A 20,563-nucleotide genomic window follows, 5' to 3' on the forward strand; every position below is an offset into this window, starting at 1 on the left:
TATTTATTTACAATTTGCAATCACTAATCACAGCCCCTGAAGCAGCGTACTGTAGTTGTAGGCTTATCTGGATATTAGGAAATGCTATCAAAGGTGGATACATTTTCACAATCGCTCTCATAATCCAGAACCTTAAAGGTGGGGTAGGCAAGTTTGAGAAACCGGCTCGTGATACAGTTTTTGTTATATTCCATGGAATGCTCTTAACATCCCGATAGCAATGAATATCTTAAGTGCTTTGACAAAAAATCCATAAAAGAATGTCATCTGTGGAAGCCGTAGTACTGTAAAAAGCACGACCAATCATTTTAGCCGGCCCGGCTAAAGTAACTGGATGGCCTACCTGCCTGTCAGCCTTCCATCTGTGCACAAACTTATCTCGTGCCCTCATTGGTCATGTGCGCGTTCGTGTGTGTTGGAGGAGGGGCTCTGTAAGGAAGTGGCAGATTTTCTCCGGTTGTGTATTTTCAAATTCTAGCGCACTCGAGCCGGTTTCTCAAACTTACCTACCCCACCTTTAACAGACATACTGTAAATAAGAGAATATATTTAAACAAAATGGTTCACAAAGTGGGTGACCTCGAGGTGCCGCAAGATTGATCAGGTTAGTGTTCACAGTGCATTACGGAAACATGATGACATTTACATTAACTGTTTCATTCTAAGTTGAAAGATGATCAATACATATATAATTGACTCCATAAAGGGCAGTTGAGGCCTTTCTGCAGGGTTTTAGCATGTGTTCCCCATACACCTCGGGTTAATGGGAGTGAAGGTGTGAATGTGAGGGTGATGGCTGTCAGTCTCTGTACAGAGAGTGTCAGCCCTGTGATTGATTTGTGACCTCTCCTCGGGAAACGCTCACCCATTGTCAGAGTATATAAATTAAATATCCATATTTCTGTACAGATATGGCTGTTGGCTGGCACTGGTTTTGAAACTGCTGCTTTAGAAACAAAAAAAGAAGCATTTTAGTTGTAAAATGTATTTTGTTCTTTGCAATGTAACCTGAATCTAAACTCTTGTTCTGATCCCTCTCCAACATCATTTTTCCATCTCCTTAGAGAACACATTTTATGATCGTTAATCAATTGGTATACAGGGTAAAATATTCAAGTCTTTCATTAATTCTGCGAGAGTTAAGATTTAATTAATTTAATTTTCAGCACATTTGGTGTCTTTTGTTTGGTAAAGTAAGCTCATTACGCTCATAAACCCTGGACTAAAACGCTTATTTGTGTTTCAGCTAGATTTGTGATTATCATAAACCTCATATCTGTCAACGTGATATTATTATACGATATGTTTTAGATTCAAACCAATAATCAATCGCTTTCAATTAAATGAATGGGACCATTTGAGGGATTGAGGAAAGTGGACCGCTTTGCCTTTGATTAATTGGTCTTCTTGTGTCCATCCGTCAGTATGGAGATCTGTGATCCCAGGAACAACATCACCATGTGTCCGCTGTGCGACCGCGCCTGCAGCTACTGGAAGCTGGTGACCGCCTGCGGGACGGCCCGGGCCAGCCACCTCTTCGATAACCCCGCCACCGTCTTCTTCTCCATCTTCATGGCCCTCTGGGGTAAGGACCCTTCACATCCAATCATACCAACCGCATCCAAAGAGTCCAATAAAAACCAGCAGCCAGTTGCACAAAACATCTTAAATTAAAATAAATTCCAAGGTCTGACTTCAAGTTTCCATGTTTCTAAAAAGGTTTAGATGCTCAAAACACAATTCTTAAGGTTTGCTTAAAACTTTCCCTTAAGTATTTGAAGTTTTGTCCTTATTTTGGTCTTATACTTGAGGAATCTCCTAAGGTCAATTAAACCGTTGCACAAAAGACTTTAACAGCCAAAGTGAAAAAGGAAACTTAGATTAAATTAGACTAGATAATGTATACTTAATTCATCCAATACACATTAGTATTAGAATAAAATCCAAGTAGAATAAGATAATCATAAACACTAAATAAATACACATCATCAGCACAAAATATATATATAGATTATTTAAAATATACACAATATAAATAAAATACTAAATACATTAGAGTAATCCATAATAGATAAATCTACTACAAAAACTGCATAATAAAGATACATTCTATATACAAAAGTGTGCAACATTGAGTGCAGTTTTTGAATTAAAATTCATATCAATTCAATGAAGAAGCGTGATATGCCCACAATGATCAGGGTTACTAAAGGTACCACTGACCAAAACATGGCAGTAAATGGTGTTAAATAGGGAAAATGAATGTGTCTAAGAGGGATGACGAGCTATTAGTTTTACACAATATATTTGACCATTGGTCAGTGCATGATTTGTCTTACCGTCTACAGTTGGATCACTATATTTGCTGAAACTGCAATTAATTATTACCCTTCAGTTTTATGCTAATGAGTACTTCAAGAGAACACCTCAAGTGTATTTCGAAAAAGGCCACTGTAGATGAGTAGAATTTCAAACACAACCTGTTCAGCAAAGTAGTTGCTAAGTTGCCAAGTAAGTTGCTAGTTCAACCGTTTAACTTTATAGACAATACGGTTTAATCCATTCAGTTTAGAAAATGTGATTACTGCCCCTCAGGCGCACATAGACTGTACAATAGGAATCTGCAGAGTAACTCTTGAGTAAACAAAGAGCCGCTCCTCTGATGTCCTGCCAATCCACGCTGCCATCTGCGAGCAGCAGCAGGGCGTCAGACCAGAGAGGTTCTGGAGCTGGTGTCTGACAGAGTCACAGCCTGTCTGCCATCTGGGTTCATGTTCTGTAGCCCTGATAAAGCAGAATATCATGAACCTGTACGCACTGCTCCTTGTGGGAAATCATTGCAGGAGCCAAAATAGCAACATGTGTGTCCATGTGGGAAAATGAAACACAAAACACAAATGTGTGTTGCCTTCTTGTCAACTAATAACATGACAATATCCGATCCAACAATTACTGTTTCAACTAACAAGTATTGTAAGTTCTGTAAGTAAAGTTTGTTTAGTAAAGCACCCTAAATGAAACAATATCACACATTTCTTCATGACAACACAATGATTAACCATAAAAACACATGAGGTGAGAAGAAAGGCTAGCTTTAAGTGGGTCTTCAGCTGCTTTTAAAAAAAGGCTCTAAATGTTAAACAGGTACCTTCAAATAAATGACAATATTAGACAATGTAATAAGGAGATACATTGGGTTTGATCTGGGTTTCCCTGCTGGTAGGTGTTATCATTGCCATGTGCAGAAGTATTCAGGACCATTAGCAGAAGGTTCAGAGACAATTGACTGTGGCAGATCAAAAGGGAGACATAGGGTGCGTTTCACTTCTCTTATTTTTCATTTCCTCGCTCCTCGGTCTCGGTATCACCGGAAGTTGATTTGTCTGCGCCATCTTGAGTAGCGTCCCAGTGGCCTTATTTGTGCCGGAGGACCGAGGATCGAGGAGCGAGGAGCGAGGAGCGAGGAGCGATAACGGAGGAGCGATAATCGAGGAACTACCAGACCATCGTCCGGTGAAATCCTCATACACCGCCCCACCCCCCTTACTGTGTATCACTCACTGATTGGACGATGCAGCGCATGCACTGATCTGGCTGCTGCCAGACGATCAGCTGGGCGGCGTCATCACAAACGGACGTCGCTTCACGTGACGCTCCGGAGGAAACGACGTCCCATTGCTCTTAAAACTCATTTCCCTGCTTCTCGTGGTTTCCTTGCGTCTCTCCATGCTTCCCTGGTGGGAGGGACTAGTCGCAGGGAAACTACGCAAGTGAGGGACGCAAGGAATCCATTTAACCGAAGTGAAACGCACCCATAGTCCTGCTGGGATAATACAAAAGCGTGAATAATAATTTCTAGCTAAAAAAGAACCATATGACCTTATACTATGAGCAACTATGAAAGCTATGTTATCTGAAGCGATCATAGGACATCATCCTTAAGAGATGTATACCTGAATATCATCAGCGTTACAGTAAAATAAAATGTTCTCATTTTTTACCTAAATAATAACCTAGAAAAAACATAGGAGAAAATAATATAGGACCAAAGACTCATCCCTGAGGGACACCCCAGAAACGAGCAGCAGTTTCAGACTTGTAGGGACCAAGGGACACAGAAAAGAAACTCCTATCGAAGACATAACAGGAGAACCAGTCCACATTATGTATCAAAGCCTGATAGCTTCTTCCTCTGTGCCATAGAGCTCCACTGATGCCCATAACACATCATTGAGCCACACTGTTGCACTGTGTGACATGTTCCCTCATTATCATGATCCCACTCACACAGTCCTCATCTAATATGAACCAAAATTACTTTTTGTTGTTGTAATTAAGTGAAAACATGTGAAAAGCTTCTAAAGATGTACATGTTTATTAGGAACCAACAGACTTGGAACTGAGAGCCACAGACAGAGTAGTGAAGGATAGTCCATGTGGGATTTCTAGAGATACATTGTTCATGGAATTGCAATCACTACAGTTATCTAGCTAGGCATAGAGGTTAACTATATACAAGCTGATGATTAGTCACAATAATCATTGTCAATGTCAATTATAATCAACATAACATTGTTTATTGTCATGTATATATGATGGTATAAGGGGCATGTATACAGATGTTGCTTGAGCCTGTGTTAATATTGCTGTGTGTGCTTGGTTATGTAGCGGTTCTCTTCATGGAGCACTGGAAGAGACGACAGATGCGGCTCAACTATGTCTGGGACCTGACGGGCTTCGGAGAAGAGGAGCAGGTGAGACAATGCTACAAATGTCTAAAGATATACCTTTACAGGAGTATATTTGATAACAATAGTTTCACATTTTGGTAAAACCTATGATTTGTTTCTTTTCTGAGAGTTATTACTCTTGTGTCTGAATATGAGGCTATAGTCAGCAACTGGTTAGCTTAGCATAAAGACTGGAAATAAGCAGCAACAGAAACTAGCTTACAGGCAACAGGCACCTCTAAACAGAGGTGGGAGGAGTGCTCAGATCTTGTTCTTAAGTAAAAGTAGAAGAACCAGAGTGTAAGAATACTAAAATATTAAATAAATGTAGTGGAGTAAAAGTAGACTATTTACCTCTGAATCGTAGAAAGGCAAGGAGTCGAAGAACATTGAAATACTCCAGTAAAGCACAAGTCTGTCAAAATTGTACTCACTACACTACTTGAGTAAATGTACTTAGTTACTTTACACCACTGCCTCTAAAACATGTTAATGAACATGTTACTGTATGTAATGAAATGCTAAGATAATAAGTTATGTTTTCTACGCAAGCCCCGAGAGGCAAATGACTTAAAATAGATGTTGGTGGTCCAATTTTAAGTCTAATTTGAATAGTTTTCTCTACAAAATGTTTGGCAGTTTATTTGTTTCATTTCACCATGCTATCTTATCACAAGGTAGACATATGTTTGTGTTAGCAAAACAATAAGCAACATAACTGTCAGGTTTTTCTTTTGGCTAGCCTGCTCACATGCAATAAAGACCTTGTGTTTAGAATGCACGGAGAGATGAAAGCCTTTAAGAACACAGGACTTATTTAAGTCTCTTTTTAAACAACAACTCGTGCTGACACTTGTATTAACATGACAAGAAATACAGATGTGTCACTGCAAAGTCACATGGATCATATGGATGACAGAGAGGTGGGGGTGTGAGTCTGTGTTCCTGTGTCGTGAGTCAGCCCTCAGCTGTAATGTTCCCACACACACACCACAGTCTCACACATCACTATCTTTTCAAATCATAAGGAAATGAAGCAGTGTCCTACAGCCTTCTTCTCAAAGGTTTTTGTCAGTATCATGTCCTGTATCATTGACATTTGTTCCTTTTGTGTTTGTGTGTGTTGTATTTGACAGGAGGAACATAAGGTTTGGAATCCGACTTGCTTACCTTTTTTTTAACCTACCTGCAGCCGCTAACGCTAACATTTTCTCCCTCAAGGTGTCTAACAATCTCCCTCAGGAGTATTCCCTTGGCATTTTGTACTCTTTTATCTGCTGTGTAAGGTTTACTGCAGCTTTTCTCTTTCTCTCTGAGGTTTATACTGAAGCCTCTTGTTAGTGTGGCCTCTCAACACTGTGTTGTTGCTGTTGTTTGTCTCCTGACGGCAGCAGAGATGACAGGACCATTTATTTGACTCATAGCTCTCTGTCCTCCTCCTTGCTCCTCTGCTTTTCTTTTTAGATATACAGGGCCCATAGGAGCCATAACACAAGTAGCACACAAACTCCCAACGTGAAATCATATGCATTTGAACAAGTGGTGTGAAATATAGGCTTAGCATTCTGTACTTTTAAACAAAAAGGAACAGAACTGGCTAACCTGTTGGGTCAATAAAATCTGAACATTGTGAAGCACTTTAAGTGCAAATGGCATAACAGAATTGATACGGTTGGTTTAATTATGTGAGGCCTTGGTTTACCAAAATGGTTGAGTAATGGCCCAATGAAAGAAGTGGCTATCTGTTCCTTTTACTTCTCACAATTCCTAAAGGCCCAGAGAGTCATGTAGGGCTCATAGCACTGATGGTATTTGACCCATGTGCGCTTCATATAGTTTTCACAGTTCCTGCCCACTTTAAGCCTGTATTGGGCCCACATGGACATGTTGGCTGGGAAGTCAGTGGTATGTCAAACCCGTAAACTTCACAAATACCTGGAAATATGTTTCTCAAAAATCCACAACCTGGAACAGGACCAAAAGGGGATCAAATAGGCAGGATAGCTGTTTTTTTGTTCCCAATTAAAACAGTATAACAAGTCCACTCTGTGAATTAAAAAAAGAGCTTTTATATTTCCAGAGGTGTAATGAGTGTGTAATTTGAAAGGTGTGATATATAGGGTGTTTCTCAATCGCGAGTACGCTTGCTTGGTAGCACATGTCTTCTGAGCGTCTTGCTTCAGAAGCGAGGCAAGAATACTTCCTAGCATTCGGAAAACGAAGAGTGGAACAGGCGAGCAAGTGTGCAGGTGTGCGTCATATGAGAGGCCTTACATTTTCCGCCACAGATTTGGGGAAATTGGTCCGTGCGCAAAGCATTGTGGGGATTTTAAGACCGCGGAGTCTACACATGTGCAGCCTCGAAATTTCTCCAAACGAAGTACGCCGGGCTCGGTAGATTTCCAAGTATGCTGGACATTGGAACAGTCCTTCGGCGGCACTCGATGACGTAGTATGCTTGAAATAGTGGCTCTGGAGCAGCTTTACTCGAGATTGAGAAACACCCATACTGTAGTGATGAAACAGCAAAGAGTTATAACCTTGCTGTTATTATTATCACCTCAGCTTCAAAAGCTACTGTAGGTCTGGTAGGAGAGTGCATTTTTGACTTATATTTGTCAGGTGGCCAAACATGACTCAAGTTACTGCTGTGTGTATAAATAGTAGCTTGCTAACACGCTCTTGTTACAGTGAGGAAGAGTTGCCAAGAAATCTGTTAATGCAGGTTAAGTTGCAGTAATGATGGGTCATGAGGACTCTAAGAAGAAAATGATTACATTTCTACTGAATATGAAATGATAGAAGAGCAATTGTTCCTTTTAATAATCCAATTCTTGAAGAAGTCACTCTTTACATTTGCTTTTTGTCTGCATTTGGGTCTTTGTTTGCCTATCTTCGCTCATGTTCTAACCTTAACAATGCAATAACTATGCCTAACCACGTTTTGCAATTTTTTCCAACCAAGGGTTCCACTAGAGTCCTCTGTGTACGCTGCACCTCTTCATTCCTCTTGGCTTAATGCAACAAGTATTACTCTGTGACAAATGGGTGCATATACATTCATTTCTGACGGCATATTACATGGAAATAAAATGTTAACCTGATGTTCCTCACCATGCAAGGATTATTTGATAAAAACAAAAATTCAGTTTGCCATATCATGGAGCTTTGTGAATCAAGTGGTAACAGCTGGATTAAGAAAGGACAGTTTCAAATGTCCATCACAGACACATACTGACAGAGGTAGGTTTTGATGGCATACAGCACACATGTAGCTGTTAGCTTAGCTGTATTGCATTAAGCTTGGATAAACATAAATGCATCAAAACTAGCAAAAAAAATGGACTGGCTGTTTTTATGTTATTCTAACATTTAGTTTCACATACTCCTAATCCTTTCATGGTGGGTCCACGCATTGCTCTTTCCTTGCACAGAAGGCCGTAATCTAACTCAAACACACCATTTTGCTTCATGCACACAGGCTGTTCATTTCATGGCTGTCTCCACACGTTCTACTGTATATCGCTTTGTACTGCTTACTAACCCACAGGGGTCGCGTGTCAGTTACTGTAACATTCAAACTGATTTCCATTCCAGGACCACAACCGAGCCGAGTACGAGTTCCGGGTCATGAAAAAGACAATGAAACAGGAACAATCCAGCCCCAAGGTAAAGTAGATTTACTTGATGTTATTTATGTGTGTAAAGCAGACCTGCACAGTCAGAGGAGGTTTTCTTAAAAAGCAGAAGGCATCATGTTTTAGAGATCTGTCCTCAGAGCGTCGGCATCAGAAGATGTAGTATTCACAATATTACATCATTTTGTTACATCATTTGTTACTTGGTATGCCTTTGTGCCTTAGTACTCTAACTGCTTTGGACACCTACACTATCATTTACATTACTGCATCATTTTCTTAAGCATGCCATTAGTTTAACCCATAACATTTCATTTTGGGAACTTTTTGAAATGAATAAAGTGCACTTTTGTATGGGGTCAGATAGGACTTAAAATAAATAAATGCACACAAAAGTTTCAACAAATAATTTGGGATTTACATACAAATGTCTCTATTCACAAAAATAGTTTTCAATGGACACACAAATATTAATCATTTTATATAACTGTAAAACAATCCATATAAATAAGAAAGTTGCACAAATATACTTCCTATCCCCGCATAAATATTTATTGTTTTTAATAAATATATAATAAATCTACAAATATATCTATTCAAAAGTGTGTTATTTTTCATACTAAACATTCACAACAAATACAAAATACATATTTGAATGTTGTTACATTTATATAAAATACACTTTGTGTGTATGAACCGGTTTGTGTGTGTGTGGCCTTTTGAGACGCCACTCAACACTAGATTCACAAATGCCTTTTCAACAGGGAACTGTCCGTGGAACTGTTAAACTGAGACTGATCGGACTCCATACTTTTGAAATAAACTAGCAGGGACAAGAAAGTTGATAAGAAATAGCTCACTAAACACAGTAAATATTAAGTCTCCTTTAATTGTATTACTTTTAAATGACTTTGTTGCATCTTTGTCTGATAATATTACTCAGAGTCATCCAGCAAACATGGTTTCTGTGAAATGGATAATTAGACTTGGTCCTCTCTTGCAAAAGTCAAAGATAACATCCTGCCAAACACAGAGTGAAGACACACACCGTCCGTCAGCAGCTGACAGGGAACGTGGATCACACTGAACAGTGCAGGAATCAAATCGAATGGTGGCTTCATCAGCATGAAAGTGCTGATAAAACACTCTAACAACATTGTATATTGTAAAAAAAACGGTGTACTTGACCTTCACATCACTACGTGTGTGTGTGTGTGTGTGTGTGTGTGTGTGTGTGTGTGTGTGTGTGTGTGTGTGTGTGTGTGTGTGTGTGTGTGTGTGTGTGTGTGTGTGTGTGTGTGTGTGTGTGTGTGTGTGTGTGTTTTTTCAGAGTGAGAAAGTGAAGCTGACCTGTACAGACAGAATGCCAGCTTACCTGACTGCCGTGTTGATGATGGGCTTCATGGTGAGTCTCAGCCCCCCCCCCCCCCCCCCCCCCCCCCCCCCCGCCACAGTCAGTGTATTACCTCAATCCACTCACAAAAGGCTCAACAAAAACAAATCAATATCATTTAAAGTGTATCATATTACACGAGTCCACCTTTAGCTTAGCATTAATGACGTGCAGCCATGACACTGTGATGTAGTTTGTTTATAACCTAGCGTTAGCTTTTTACTGGCGATTGCATTTACGCTTCAAAAATCACAACGTGGTGTTAATATGTGGAAATGATCCTGCTGAACAAAAGTTCAGTAACATACAGTATACGAGAGTTTCCCTTAAGCAGGTCTTTTGCTTCATTTGATTCATTCATGGTTAGCATGGCAGGATAACTCAACACAAAGGTCACTGCGTGTCCAACATGGATATGACACACACACCAAGGGAAGAGCCAAATAAAAAAACTGAAAGAGAGCTTTTCTTTTAAAAATGCAACCACAACAGAATTTCAAGCCAATACTAATTATTTGACAAAAAGGTCCAAAACGGAGCCAAACCCTCAGGACTCGTCAGGGTTGATTGCAGGAGACTGTTGTGTAGCAGAAGTTGTTGCTATGGACACAGACACATTAAAGTATTACATCCAGGCTCAGGTGGGTAGTAATGCATGTCAGAGCAGTCACCCTTATTATTTATATTGTTTGTGACTCCTGTAAACGGCATGTTTAAACAAGTGTAGCCCTTTACTGTGCTTTGATTTAGTCAAATGATTATACATTTAAACCTTTCAATGCACTTCCTGCTGATTGTTCAGATTCAAATAAATGCAATAGAAATGAAGGAGTGGTTGTTTAGAAATATCTACTTGAGAGTGAATCCAACAGGCTCTTCAATACTTCAGCAGAGTTCACATATCTCCTTCCTCCCCGTGAATGTTTTGTCTCATTATCAGCAGATTGTTAGATTGCGTGTTCTCTTCCTCCTCCTCCTCCTCCTCTCTTTAGATCCTCGTGACGTTTGCCATGGTCTTCGGGGTCATCCTGTACCGGATCAGCATTAAGGCAGCGCTGCACATGAGCACCTACTCCGCAGCACGGTCCAACATCAGAGCCACAGTCAAAACCACAGCCGCCATCATCAACCTCATCATCATCATCATTTTAGATGAAATCTACGCCGCCATCGCCCGCTGGCTCACCAAACTGGGTGAGGCACATTTCACTGTTAACCCATTTAAAGCAAGATAATCTTTATTTGTGTTTGACTACAGATTGACAAGTTAAGATGTTCGAGCTTGGCTGTTCAGAATGATGTCTGTGCAGTTTGTTTTCACATTTACCTGCTCTCTTTGAGCTTCTCAGTTCAAAGCAAACCACTTTAACCAAATGTGTCTTATTGTGTCTATAGATTGGAAATAAGGAAGGTTTCATGATGATATCTGTTAGTTAAATGTTTAACCCTATTAACCAGTAGTGCCTCGTAAAATGTATGGATTTTTCGAACACATTTCTTTAAAGGTTATTTTTTCAAAATAAGCTTTCTTTCACCAGAAATCTCTACTTCAGTAGCAATTAGTAACACCAAAACGTTCCAGTTTCACTCAGTCTAAGAGGGGTTTGTCCAAATAAAACTCACAACCTGATTATAAAGCATTGTGTTACCTAAATAAAATAAAACATGTATCATGACTATTTGAAAGTGTTATCTGATTTAGCAAGTGAAATCTAAAATGTAAAATTGTTTCCAGGTAGGAAACCAATCAGTATTAGTGTTCAAACACAAATGAGGTTGCCTTTAATGGTGCATAGAAATTGCAATGGACATACAAATGTAAAACACACTCTGTACGGCTCATGAAGGGAATTCCAACCGATCTAGAAAAGTAAACACAGCTTTTTCTTTGGAATCAAAGTTGCAGAGGCTTCAGTAACGCTAATGATGAATGAATTTGTCTGTGATATATTCAAACAACATTTGACCTATATTTCAGAGGTGCCAAAGACAGACAAGAGTTTTGAAGAGCGTCTCATCTTCAAAACCTTCATCCTGAAGTTTGTCAATGCATTCACGCCCATCGTCTATTTGGCCTTTTTCAGGGGCAGGTAAACAATGGCTATATTTTGTAAATTGTTATGTTGAATCATTTTTATTAAATTCCTATCAGTCATTACTTAAAAAAGATTCATTCAATTGACCTTTAATTCAGTTTGTTTGCATAACCACATTGTAAACCACCTGATGTCCACGTCTCGTCTTGTGTTTGGTTCACAGGCTTGTTGGGCGGCCTGGAAGCTACTTGTATGTTATTGGATCGTACAGAATGGAAGAGGTAAATACACGTGTTCAAAATGTATACATGTTCCTGTTGTCAAAGACTGTCCATGACAATAAAATGTGAAAGATGTTATATATGACACTGACCAGTTCCATATTATATCACAAAAATGTATTGATCTTTCCTTGTTCAATGAAACAATTCATTTCTCAATTTAGGTGGTGTTAAAGCTGTTTAACTTTCCTTACAAAAGTCCATATTTTATTTATGTCACCAAATCAGACAGTCTCAAAATAACTGCTATAGTATTTGTTTTAATCACTTTTTAACCTGCTTGGGGCATAAAAGCGTAAGATTATAAGCCTAATAGATTCCTAAGGAAGAGATACATGTTCAACAATATATGCGCTGCATTATAATAGTATAGTTTTGAACCGAGGTTACCAAATTAGTAGGAAATGGTTCACCTGTCCGTGACCATTATAAGTACGCCTAGTGAAAATATTTGGCAACAGGACAGTGTAGGTAGCATTGATTAAAAAGAAAAAACTCCAGTGTGTTTCATAGAAATAATTTGAAAATTCAACGGCTGTTCTCGTGGTCATTTGACCAGTGTGGTCCAAAATGGCAATTGTTGTTATGGTTAAAGCCACATTCATGTGGGTGTAAAGTGTAGTGGTAGCTGGCCGGTAAGAGAGATAGCTGGCCCAGCTACAGATATAAATGAATGGCTAGTTAGATAGGTAACTTTTGGTTGGACCTGCCACTATTGCACTGTTTTGCAATTCTTGTGTAACCAATATAGATTCAATCATGCTGGAATCATCAAGCTAGCTAAGTCTGCCTTAGCGTTAATGCTAACATGATTAGAGAAAGTTTGCCAACCAAAGTCGTCACTTATCTGCCGACAGAAATGTGCTTTCCCATGCGAGTTGTGTAGATGAAGAACAATACTTACAATGTTTATTAAATCTGGCTCTCTTTGTGTAACGTTACCACTCAGCTGCTTGTTGAAGTTGTTACTGCAAAACCTCACTTATGTGAGTCCAAAACTTGCCACCAGTCAGTTTATATGGAAGTTACACTGTTTTGATTGTTTCAATGGTAACGGAACACATACAAATTACAACTGGCTTGACCAAGTTGTTATGTTGATTTGAATGTGAATCTTTGTTCTGCTCTCATTCTATTTCTAAGATAAGTTTGTGTGTTCATGGCAATAAGGGAACACCGAGTGACTTGGCTGTCTGTGGTCCGCTTCTCCTGACTGCACTTTGAACTCCCCACTGTCCCCCCCACTGTCCCCCCATGCTCTTTGCCTCCATCTGATCTCACTTCCTGAACCTTCTCTCTGCAGTGTGCTCATGCAGGCTGCCTCATGGAGCTGTGCATCCAGCTGTGCATCACTATGCTGGGCAAGCAGCTCATCCAGAACAACCTGTTTGAGATTGGCATGCCGTGAGTACATGACTTCCACTGTGCAACATATATTTTCCCACGATTATAACACAGTGAACAACCTTTCCACACACAGTAGATCACAATGCGTCGGTTCAGCAAGCCCCAGAACAAATATTGCACGCCCACTCAGTTGTACTTTTGCCCGAGAGAAATCATTTAAAGGCCTGTCTGGTTTTCAGACGCACTTACCTGGGAACTAGACAGCATTATGCCGAACTCTCTCAGCCTTCAATGTTCTCTGTCTTGCTTCATCTGTACAGAACTCTGTAATGGAAGTCTATTTTCCTTTTTGTTTGGTTCCCTTTCTTTATGACGTGGTACAACAAAAGCACAGTTCTCCACTGTGTCACATATATCATTTTTAGACCTAAGTACATTCTGTCCATGAAAGAGTTCTGTATCAGCAAGGGGAAACCACATGCTCTTGTATTTTCTCTGATAGTCAAGGAGAAAATGACCTTTGTCTGGATTTATCATGAGAACCTTGAGACTTTAAAACCATACTCCACAAACAAATGGTGTTGCCATGGTGATTACATCCATAACCAATTAACCACCAATAATCCAGGTGGCATGTTTCACGAAGATGAAGATGGATCAATTGGAAAAAAGACTTTGATATTGACAGTGTTGTAACAATTTATTTCACAACATTGAGTTATACAAAGAGGTATTTATTTGATTTTGTCCAGCCATATATATCAATAAGGGTAGGCAAAAATAAATGATTACCCAATGCAGCAACGTCACATTGCCAAGGAAACTTCATGTAGGGGTTTTTTCCCTGTTGTATTAGACTGCATTAGTTTAGCATCCGTGTAGTGAGTCCTTTTTATCAAAAGAAAATCCTGTAAAGATCAGACTCTGTTAACAATGTGTTGTTCCCATACTTGTATGTATGTACAGGAAGCTGAAGAAACTGCTCCGGAGGAGGAAGTCAGAGTTGGACTCAAAGCAAGAGGAGGAGCTGAACAAAACCCTGCAGCGGCACGAGAAGGACCACATCCTGGGTCCCTTCGTCGGCCTCAGCCCCGAGTACATGGAGATGAGTGAGTCTGAACACAAGGCAGTTGAACACACATAACACACATAACATGCACACTGATGCTCTGTTGGGATTGGTTATGTCTTCGCACTGACAACTGCTGGTCCCGAGGCTACAGTATATGTTTTCTGGTTATCTGTCTTTCACGTGATATTTCATTATCACCTTGAGGGAATTCTTTCAAATTGGTCACAAAGGTTGCACTCAGGGATGAAATGATGGGATGTTGGTGGTAGAAGGAAAAGCTCACTGTGACAAACAAAACCTGTTTCTAGCCTAACTTATGAAATTCTAATTATTACATTTCACACAAATGTCTAATAAGATACAATTAAGAAGTGATGAGTTTTTGGTCATTTGTAAAATACAACTTGACTGGTGGAGGCATACATCCACAAGGCGTTCATTCTAGTTTTTGAGGGTTTTACTTTAGGTTTTTTATTTTGTTATTTTATGGTTCCTGAACATGAATTAGACACACCGACTGTCCTCAGGAGCAGTCTGTAGTCCGATCCTTGTTGATCTTGCTCTTCACCTCAGTGATGCATTATCCAGCTGACTAACAGCAGAGGTTCTCAGCCTCATCGCTGTCAGAGTGGTGCCCCCCACCCTGACTCAAGAACATCCCTGCTCTGTGTTAATACCTTCCTCTTTAACACCCTAACCTTTACAGAGCATGACATTTTGAGGTCAAATCGAACAAGCATAATGGCTGCGAGCACTTTGAAACAAACACTCTAATGCTCAGATTCTACATGTATGTGCAACAAACACATTCGGCCTTTAATCCCTCTCCATGTGGGACCTTTGCTTGACATGACACATATAGTGTCAGCACAATATGTTAGCTTTAAGAAACAAGTAGGCTTAGATATTCCATTGAGCTGTAGTACAAGTAAATGTCCGCCTTGAAGTAAACTGTGTTGACTTTAATTGTATAAAGATATAATTTAGCAGCACACGGACAGTCAGTCAGTGATGTGGAAAACTTGGATTGATCATTCTTCATGTGCACCAGGGATGTCCGTGCATGCATGTGTTTAATTAAGTCGTTTTAATTTGGCTCATGGAAACTGCGGTCATGTAATTGCTCTTTTTTAATCTAATTAAGCCGTTGATCCATAATTCCCAAGGGGGAAGAAGATCCATATCACTTAATGAAGGATATCAGCAGCTCATCCCAATACAACTGAGAGAGGATTAAAACTGCTTCAAGCTCAATACTTCTACTTCTTGTGCCCTTTTTAGGATACTCAATTACACTTTACATAATTTCTAATTAGCAAATAAATGCTTTATGAGGCTGTACTTGATTCCTTTGAGCTAAATGCTGACAACATTTCATGGCAATCCATTAAATTGTTGATGAGATTGTTCAGTCTGTACCAAAGTGGCAACCAACTGAAAACCTTATACTAAATAAACATTGAAAAAGAATAAGGGAATCTCAAAATGCATTCTATCACCTTAATGGATCTTTAGCCAAACCATTCTATGTGCTGGTGCATTCACTTCAAATGTTCAGGACTAGTGTGGGCTATATTATTATTTCCTTTAATGAATGGCCATGTTCAGTCGGTACAGATGGGATTTCAGTCTGCGATGGAAGATGTGGACACTTTCAGCTGTCATGATAAACACTATATTCATTTGAGTTGTAGGTCAATCCGTCCAACTCTGACAGCAGAAGATAACTATAATATTTTTTTTTTTTATAGAGCCCTTTTTAGGGTACTCTGACACTTCACAGGTAACATTCATTAAAACATAATTAAAACAACACTTAAAATATACAATAAAATAAGTGATAAAACATGGCAAATAGAAGTTGAAATTAAGGTCACATCAAAATAAAAAGTAAGTTCTAGTTTTTTTTTATTTGAAATCATAAATGTTGGCGAACCGGAGCTAACCCGGAGAAAACCAATGACTGAGAACACAGAAGGAAGTCGGGCGGAGTTAAACCTTACTCTCTTACAGTAAAGCCTCAAACAGCTCATACTCCCCTCTGGTCAGCTCACAGGGACGTACATCCTGAAGACTCGTTGGAGTGTGAGGACCCCTGGGTGGTGTTGAAGCCTCTCTGGGTGCCTGGAGGGCTCCACAGGTCGGACAGCTCCTGCAGCCCCTGAAAGAGCTGAGAGACGAGCTCCAGGCTGGCTCCCTCCTTCTCCTCTACCATGGCACCATCGCCTGCCTTGGCGTTTTTCAGCTCTTGAACTTTGCGTCTCAGCTTCTCCCTCAGTTGGAGTGCGGCGTCTCTCTCTGCTGTGATGGCTTCGTTTTTGGCCAACACACCGTAATAGTTTCTGGACCTGCTGTGATTGAGAAGGACCTCAATGTTTTTGCGGAGAAAATAGTTCTCATCGCTTATTTTGTCCTTTTCCATATCCAGCTCCTCACATTCCCTGTCCAAAGCGTTCCTCGCTCTGATCCTGGCGTCCAGAAACTGATGTTGCTGCCTGAGAGCTTCATGCTCGCTGGAAATGGAATCCGCCTCAGCCTTGACCTGGTCACAACGGTTGGCCGGCAGGCGTTGGTGTCTCTCTGTCAGTTCTCGGACTCTGCGTTGGAGGATGTCAGTTTGTCTCAGCTTGGCCGGTTTTTCAGCTGTCATACGTGCACACTCGACCATTTTACTTTCTTCATCCGCAAGTGTTTGGGTTAGTTCCTGGACCCGTGTTCTCAGGGAAGTGTTGCGTTCGGTGACGCTAATGCACTCCTCCTGCAATTTTTTACGTTTGTCTTCCTGTTTTCTCCCACCTTTCTTGCGGATTTCCCTGAGTGTGGTCTGAATCTGCCTTTCCAGCGCATCATTTCCCCGGCTCTTTGTGGTGTTTTCACGTTTTATTGTCTCAAATTCACTAAGCAGTCTTTCGTGGTCGGTGAATCTCCCGTTTATCTCCACGATTTCACTCTGCAGCAGCCAATTTTCCTGGAGGATTTTTTGCTTCTCCTCCTCAACAGCCCTACATTTTTCCTGCAAGGCTGTTTGAGTCTGGAGTTTGATGCGGAATTCCTCCACTTGCCTTTCAAGATTTCTATTTAAATCTTTTGCTGCTTTCCTCTCTTTCTGTAGGTCTTTCAACTGCTTTTTAAAATCTTGACTGTTCACAAGCTGAGTGCTAAGCTCAATTATTTGCACACTCAAGCCAGCATTCTGTTGGTTGATCGCTCCTGTCTCCATACTTAGAGACAAAACCTTGTGGGACAGACTATTTTGTCCCTCCAGGATTTCACTTCCCTGGAGGGTGGTCTCGTCCCTGCTGGACTCCTGAGACATTTTGTGTTCAGACTTCCTCTACTTTTTATACCACCGAATATAATATAGTAGAAGCAGCAGCCTGATGTACGGGTTTTTTAAAGTAACGTACGGGTCTCCTGAGAAGATACTGTTACTGGAACATGTGTGTATCTGAGTATGTCAGTCAGGGTATATTCAAAAGTTCAAAGCCTAGAATTGTTACTATGACATCCCTGGAACTGCCTTTGTGCTGTCATCATATTCCAAAAGCATTTAGCCCCGCCCAGAATTAAGAAGTGCGGAATGTGATGACATCATTACATCATAAGTATGTGCCTCTGATAAAAAAAAAGAATAAAATGGATGGCTTTGGTTATATTAAATACATTGTGATATAGAGATTTTTATATTGATTTTAAAGGTATATTTGGGGGCTTTATTGGAGATACAGTGTGTGTGCTGTGTCATCCTTATACGATTACTTCAAATAATATAATATGTACATTTTTGCAAAAAAAGGTCTAAATCTACACCTAAATTATATACTTTGTTGAGTTGTGTATTTACTTTATTCCAACTATTCATATAATTTTCAAGTACAGAGAAATGTGCAATCTAAATCAAGATAAAGGTTTATTTCATTTGCCTGTAATGGCAACATATCCCTTTTGAGCATGATTCAATGTAGCAATGTCTACCAGAAGCTGGGATAATATCATCTTACACCCTACTACACACTTTTTGTGTGTTTGTTGATTTTACACATATATTTTAACTGATTAAAGGATTTTAGTAATTTAGCATCTGGATCTTAAGTGACCAATTTTCCTATATTAATGAAGTTTTTTTAATGTATTTATTTATTTAATTTATATATATATAATTTGTAGTATAGGGGCAATGGCACATCCAAGCATCTTTTGGACCTGACACATTCAACCCAAATGTAGTTGATACAGTTGAACAGTATAGCGTTCCAATACTACACTATTAATATCCAGTAGTCCAGGTCAGTAGCAGAAGAGAGTGTGACAATTCAGTAACTCCTGCTCATGTCTCCCCTGTTCTGTGTCTTCAGTCATCCAGTTTGGGATGGTAACTCTTTTCGTGGCCTCCTTCCCTCTGGCTCCTCTCTTCGCTCTCCTGAATAACATCATTGAGATCCGCCTGGATGCCAAGAAGTTTGTCATGGAGCTGCGCAGGCCGATTGCAGCCAAGGCCAAAGACATTGGTAGGTGACCCCCTGATCTGCCCCCCTATGTCAACTTTATTTTATTGTAAGAAATCCAGGAGAATAGCCTGTGCAGGAGACGAGAGGTTCAATCACAATAAAAACTAGAAGGACATTTACATACATAAAGGCATGTCAATATTGAATTATAACCAAAATGATTAAGCAGTCTTAAAAATGAAGGTGTTAACATGTCACTGTGAAAGCAAATATTCTTAGACTACCCTTAAATGTGCCAGACATCCAGAACATTTTAAATGCTAATAATAATAATAATAATAATAATAATAATAATAATAATAATAATAATAATAATAATAATAATAATAATAATAATAATAATGATAGTTACCTTTTATTTGTTAATTGTCTTAAAACAAAACAAACTGCTTAACTTAAACAAGCAATCATTAACCAAGCATAAGTGATACAATAAACCTCATAAATAGATATTTTACTCAGACCATCAATAGGAAATGAGAATCCAAACCTGCAATTTGGTCCTGGTCAACTGCAACAACACAAAACATAGGGACGTTTTACCAACTCTGTACTGGGGCCATCTAGTGGTGGCTGGTAGTAACTGAATACAATAATAATATAATGTCCACTTTTTTTTAAATGTCAAAAAAATATAAAAATCCTGGAAAAGGGCATATTGTCTGTTTGCACAATAGCAGGAACATTAATAAGAGGGGGTTCTGGGGTCTCCCTCAGGAACACTCGGTTTCCTTCATTCGAATTAGTGGAAAACAAAACAATTCAGGCGCCAGGAAGTTAGAATATAAAAAATAATCTGGTAAAACTCATTAAGGCTCTCAAGCATTCTGGGTCGCTTTGAAATATTTATATTACAGCTGCTGTCAGCGTTCCCCTCTATTTTAGTTTATTTTGTTTGGGGAAGTAACCTCTTTAAAGGTGGGGTAGGTAATTCACTTCAGAAACACTTTTTGTTATATTCCATGGAAAAGGGGCAGATTTTTTTCGGCTGCGTACTTTCACATTCTAGCCCACTCGAGCTGGTTTCTCCATTCTACCTTTAAATGTACATAAATTAATTTAAAATTAATTAATTAATCACTCATTTAAAAGCCTTTGAACTTTGAATGCTCATATAGATTTCAGCAAGATTTCTGCCCATGTTCAAAACTTTCTGCACATTTTCCAACATTTCTGTTTACTCTGGGAAAACACAAATGAATGTGGAATAGTTAAAAAATTAATTGTAATATTATGATATAAAGTCTTATTTTATTGAGAATGAATTCATAATAATCCAAGAACAAATCTACCCACCCTTAAGATTTCTGTGCATTATGCATTATCACACAAATAACAAACAAAGAATAAAAACATTTTATAATTGACATGAAACACCAAATAACTAGATGTCTTAGTTATTTTACTAAGATATTTACAAGCCAACATCAACAAATAAATACCAGCACATTCTCTCAGGGTTTACCTACCATTATAATGCTTAGGTGCTGCACCCATTTTGGCTCCACCTAGCTAAATGAATGTAAAATCAACGGGCAGAGCATCAATGTTAAATACA

The 20,563-nt window shown here is 39.3% G+C and overlaps 1 protein-coding gene across 3 annotated transcripts in view; it reads left to right on the forward strand.

Annotated features, from left to right (window-relative positions):
• ano1a (anoctamin 1, calcium activated chloride channel a) overlaps window positions 1-20,563 on the forward strand; it is a 77,395-nt gene that overhangs the window by 48,814 nt on the left and 8,018 nt on the right. For 2 of the 3 annotated variants that reach the window (XM_034140937.1, XM_034140936.1), the window contains 11 exons: window positions 1,425-1,585; window positions 4,669-4,754; window positions 5,867-5,878; window positions 8,328-8,399; window positions 9,699-9,773; window positions 10,754-10,955; window positions 11,740-11,851; window positions 12,021-12,078; window positions 13,382-13,482; window positions 14,392-14,534; window positions 18,853-19,005. In XM_034140937.1, the coding sequence (XP_033996828.1) occupies window positions 1,425-1,585; window positions 4,669-4,754; window positions 5,867-5,878; window positions 8,328-8,399; window positions 9,699-9,773; window positions 10,754-10,955; window positions 11,740-11,851; window positions 12,021-12,078; window positions 13,382-13,482; window positions 14,392-14,534; window positions 18,853-19,005 (1,175 nt within the window). The remainder of the gene's footprint in view (window positions 1-1,424; window positions 1,586-4,668; window positions 4,755-5,866; window positions 5,879-8,327; window positions 8,400-9,698; window positions 9,774-10,753; window positions 10,956-11,739; window positions 11,852-12,020; window positions 12,079-13,381; window positions 13,483-14,391; window positions 14,535-18,852; window positions 19,006-20,563) is intronic. The other variant, XM_034140938.1, reaches the window with a different exon arrangement.

This window comes from Trematomus bernacchii, unplaced genomic scaffold (assembly GCF_902827165.1).
Source record: "Trematomus bernacchii unplaced genomic scaffold, fTreBer1.1, whole genome shotgun sequence".
NCBI lineage: Eukaryota > Metazoa > Chordata > Actinopteri > Perciformes > Nototheniidae > Trematomus > Trematomus bernacchii.